Source organism: Brassica napus, chromosome C6 (assembly GCF_020379485.1).
Source record: "Brassica napus cultivar Da-Ae chromosome C6, Da-Ae, whole genome shotgun sequence".
NCBI classification, from domain to species: Eukaryota; Viridiplantae; Streptophyta; class Magnoliopsida; order Brassicales; family Brassicaceae; genus Brassica; species Brassica napus.
The window spans coordinates 15,167,315-15,171,742 of record NC_063449.1 but is presented as its reverse complement, the minus strand read 5'-3'; the positions used below and the strand labels follow the sequence as shown (position 1 = coordinate 15,171,742).

Genomic DNA, 4,428 nt, shown 5'->3' with positions numbered 1-4,428 from the left:
AACTTAAAGGAGATAGAGTTTATGGATCTACTCAACAGGCTGATGTCATGGAGGATCCCTTGTAGAACAATCACATACTTATGTTTACACGACTCTGGGCCTTGGGCAGACTTGTCCTATCTATTTAAGTTGGGCTTACGATAAACAGTTTAACGAACAAGGTTAGCTTTCTTTTGAGCCACCCGAACAAGGTTAGATATATACTCGTATAATCGTATTAGGCAACTTTAGGTATTAGGTTGGCTTGAATTAATCTTTTTTTTTTTTAAATGTTATTTTCTCCAAAACGTTGCCATGTGATTCTATAAATAACGTTAAGCAACAGTTAATTTATCATTCTTGTTTGGAACTTTTTTGGGCAGCTTATTTGGTGTCATAGGGGCTTCTTACTTCCAAGTGATGAAAAGTGCATTTCATAGCGGTATGAGTTCAATTGAATTTTGTTTCAGTTGATTCTAGAAATAGTGAATCTTATATACACTTGTTATATTTTCGTATGAATATATTGGTAAATAACTTTTTATTGCTGAAGAATGAATCTGTTACTGTAGGAACAAATGAATATTTAGAAAATACCAAGAAATGATCAACTTTTTCAAATGTAACTTGAAATGTTCAGCTTTCTCAAGAAATATCAACTTTCACATAAACTTGAAATGATGAACTTTCTCAAGAAATTATCAACTTTCTTTTAAAATATTCAACGTTTATTTTTAAGTTTTGCCATCATGCCGACATGAAATAGTAATACACCGTGGTTTTGTTTATGTCGTTTCTTATCACTCTTTTTTTTAATGAATTAAGGTTATATTAGAAAGAGCAAGAAGAAGAATCAAAAGATGCGTGCGATTTGATCCATATTTACAACTAAGGACCTCGTCAATTTGAGAAACATCAAATCAAGCCCAACCTTTTGTTCTGCCTCTCGGCGTCTCTACAAAATCGTTCCCTCTCCAACTCTGCCTCCCTCCCTCGTCCGGACATACAAAGTCCGATGTCATCAGACACGATGGAGGTTGAAGAAGAAGTGAGACGGATCGTGGAGCAGGTGAAGGACCTCCACGACTCAGCCACCGCCTTCGTGTCTTCTTCATCCCACGAAGAGCTCTCTCTCCGCAAGAGATCATCCGCCGTCGACGCATCAATCACCCGCCTACACTCCACTATCGTCTCCGACAAACATCTCGATCCCAAGCTCTTCGACAAGGCATTATTATTCTTCACATCCCCTTTTGATCTCTATCGAATCTTATTAAATAAAAAAAAAGTTTTAATCTTTTTTTTTTTTATTGGGTGCAGCTGGAGGAGGATCTGCAACGAGCTAGATGCATGCTTGCCGATGGGGACACTTCCTCTTTCCTCCCCTCCAAACCTCAAGGTTTCTCTCTCTCTCCTTCAACATCCAATCTCTTATTCACTTCTGTTTTGATCCTTTTGTAAATGATTTGATCCTTTCTCTTCAGGACGCTTTGTAAGAATGTTCTTGGGACCGGTCAATGTTCGAGCCTCGAGGAAAGATATACAGCTTAAAGTCAAAGAAGAATACAATAGCTACAGAGTTAGTTCTTTTGCTTTTACTCCCCTCTCCATTGATAATGTCTCTTCATTGTGGAAATTTAACGTGAATTTTTTTTTTTTCTTAATGGAAATAGGATAGGACAGCTCTTCTTTTTCTTGTTTTCCCAGCAATACTTTTGACCCTAAGATCTTATGTCTGGGGTGGATGTTTGCCTGCTTTCCCTGTTCAGCTCTACGAGGTATTCTACCCTTGATTTTAGTTTTATCCCCCTTTTTTTTTTTTTTTTTTTTTATAAATGCTGTTATTGTGTTTTCAGATTCTTGTATCAACTTATTGTGAACTCCCTTTTTATCAATCAGGCTTGGCTTCTGTTCCTTTATGCTGGTTTGGCTATGCGAGAGAACATATTGAGAGCCAACGGGAGTGACATCCGTTCCTGGTACTCTTATGATTGTTTTTATCCCTTATGTTCCGCTTCGCTATTGTCAAAATTTTAATTATTCTAGGTGATGATGCATTTGCTATGCTATTGCTAAAGATCACATGATATATGTTGATCTTTCTTAGGTTCTACGTTCATTTTCATGTTCCTTTCTTTTGGTGATAGTCTCTCTTTCCGTTAGTTAGGTTCTGTGTGCTGCAGACACTCCCTTTTGTGATTATTAACTTTAGGATCTCTACCAGCCTTTTTGAGGCATAAGGATTGAATGGATGTTAGTTTTTCTGCAGCCGCTGTTTAATTTTCCTCTAAAATGTATATGGGAATGCTGCTGAACAAGTGGCTTATTTTTGCTGCCAAGTAGAAATCTGACCCTTTTATCATTTCCAGGATAGTACTGAAGTCATTGGTTTGTTGATGACTTTTCGCTCAAGTGATTTCGTTAATTTTGGCTAATTTTGTTGCATGAATCTGATAACCCTCCTCTGCGTTGGAAATGACTTAAACCTCTGGGCTGGTATGCATTTTTTTACAGGTGGCTTTATCATCATTATTGTGCCATGGCTATGGCCCTTGTCAGTCTCACTTGGGAAATCAAAGGTCAACCAAACTGTGTTCAGAAGCAGGTATTGATTATTATCATTATCATACATGCAGAGTAAAGTCTACCAAGTAAAATGATAATGGATCATTCTAAACCTTTTGCAGAAAGGAGTCCGTCTTTTCCTCCAATGGGCTATGATGCAAGGTGTTGCGATGCTTCTGCAAAATAGATATCAGCGCCAAAGATTATACACTCGCATCGCACTTGGAAAGGTGCCATACGATTTTACATTTATCTCTGCTCCAAACCCTGTACGCCTCTGTGAAGTGGCTGTAAAAAAATTTCATTGCTGGTCATTTTCAGGCTAAGAGAATGGACGTCGTATGGGGAGAAACGGCTGGAGTTGATGGCCAATTATGGCTGTTATGTCCTCTTCTGTTCACTTTACAGGTAACCGTTTCACCTTTTTTTTTGCGAAATCAATTTCGCATTGAAGTTATGAACTTATGCTTAAAGCATCTTGAAGCTTCATGCACCATAGACCAAGCTTGTCTGGTTGCTAGGGATTGTATCTACTACTCGTATTCGTTCGTATACATGACTTCCATAAGGATATATAAGGAACTCAAATATCTCTTTGAAGATATATATACCAAGTAAAACAAAAATTTATAATGTCCTTACTTCCCCTCAATCCAAAATGAAGCGTCAGACATCCACTAAGTCTATGAGGTTGTTTTTTCCTATTGTAGCTTAACGTGTTTGTATTATACTTTTGGTAAAACTCAGGGCTTTGAAGCATACGTTGGTCTGCAGTTACTAAGGACAGCGTTAACTGGGGTAGTCGCCGAATGGCAGGTATATTATTAATCTCTTTTCTGCAAGCACTTTTTTGCATTATCTTCACTGGTCTATTCACGGACCAGTTTGACCCCACACAAAAAAAAAAGAACGTGATAGAGGCACTAGTTAACTAAGCTATAATCCATCCTGAAAACTTATGGATATCGAAAACTCACTCCCTAGCTGGTCTTGTTACTCATTTCCAAGCAAGCTTATCTTAAATACTTTTTTTTTATCACAATGGCTTTCTGATGATAACATGAATGGTCTGGCAGGTGCTGATCTGTGGCATTCTTCTGGTTGTGATGGCCGTTGGAAACTTCATAAACACAGTAGAGACATTGATGGTTAAGTCGAGATTCAAGGCTAAGATGAAGAGAAGCAAAAGCAGAGCAGAGCTTGATTAAACTGCTTAACTTATATTGACTACAGCTTCATAGTTCCCAACTTCGGATCTTTCTCCCCATTATTTATTTTTACTTGATAAATTTTGTTTGCTTGGGGCACAAGTACCTAAGGTTCTTGAAAAAAAGAAGAAATTGACCCTTTCTTTATATGTAAATGGAAGTGGGAATTGATAGTTGATGGGTTGGGTTTTGTTTTGTAAATCTTTCAACAAACATTTGTTGGGTTTCTAGTTATTAGATTCTCGATAGATGGTCGTTGACAGATTTGTACGTCTTTGCGCTTGGAACTGCGCTTGGAACTTAACACTAGTTTGAAAAAGGTAGCTTCCTCGTTAAGGTTTAAAACGATAACCTCAGTCAGAGATGGCAATTATGGATCTGGACCGTAAAGGACTATCGTGCTACGGTATTGGGACGAGGTTTTCTAGGTCCGCAAATTTGCGGGCCTCGCGGGACGGGTCTTTGCGGGACTGGGTCTTTTGCGGAATGGATCGAAACGGGTCATGCGGGATTACATGGACTCGCATTTTTTTTCTTCATTTCTTATTTTACCTGAAAAAAACGAGAAAAATAGTGAGAAGAAAGAGATTTTTGTGACTTTTCCCCTAGAAAACATAAGGAGTTCCGGCGATGATGCATGATTCGACCTCCGGTGATGATGATTCGAGTTCCGGCG

The 4,428-nt window shown here is 38.4% G+C and overlaps 1 protein-coding gene across 1 annotated transcript; it reads left to right on the top strand.

Annotated features, from left to right (window-relative positions):
* Positions 1 to 364: 364 nt before the first annotated feature.
* On the top strand, positions 365 to 3,928 carry LOC106376660 (transmembrane protein 120 homolog). The gene is made up of 11 exons (XM_048759518.1): positions 365 to 421; positions 805 to 1,207; positions 1,300 to 1,378; positions 1,464 to 1,558; positions 1,653 to 1,757; positions 1,879 to 1,958; positions 2,494 to 2,584; positions 2,667 to 2,774; positions 2,866 to 2,952; positions 3,292 to 3,360; positions 3,621 to 3,928. Exons 2-11 carry the CDS (start codon positions 995 to 997, stop codon positions 3,750 to 3,752), a joined length of 1,059 nt encoding a protein of 352 aa, XP_048615475.1. The 5' UTR covers positions 365 to 421; positions 805 to 994; the 3' UTR covers positions 3,753 to 3,928.
* Positions 3,929 to 4,428: the final 500 nt, after the last annotated feature.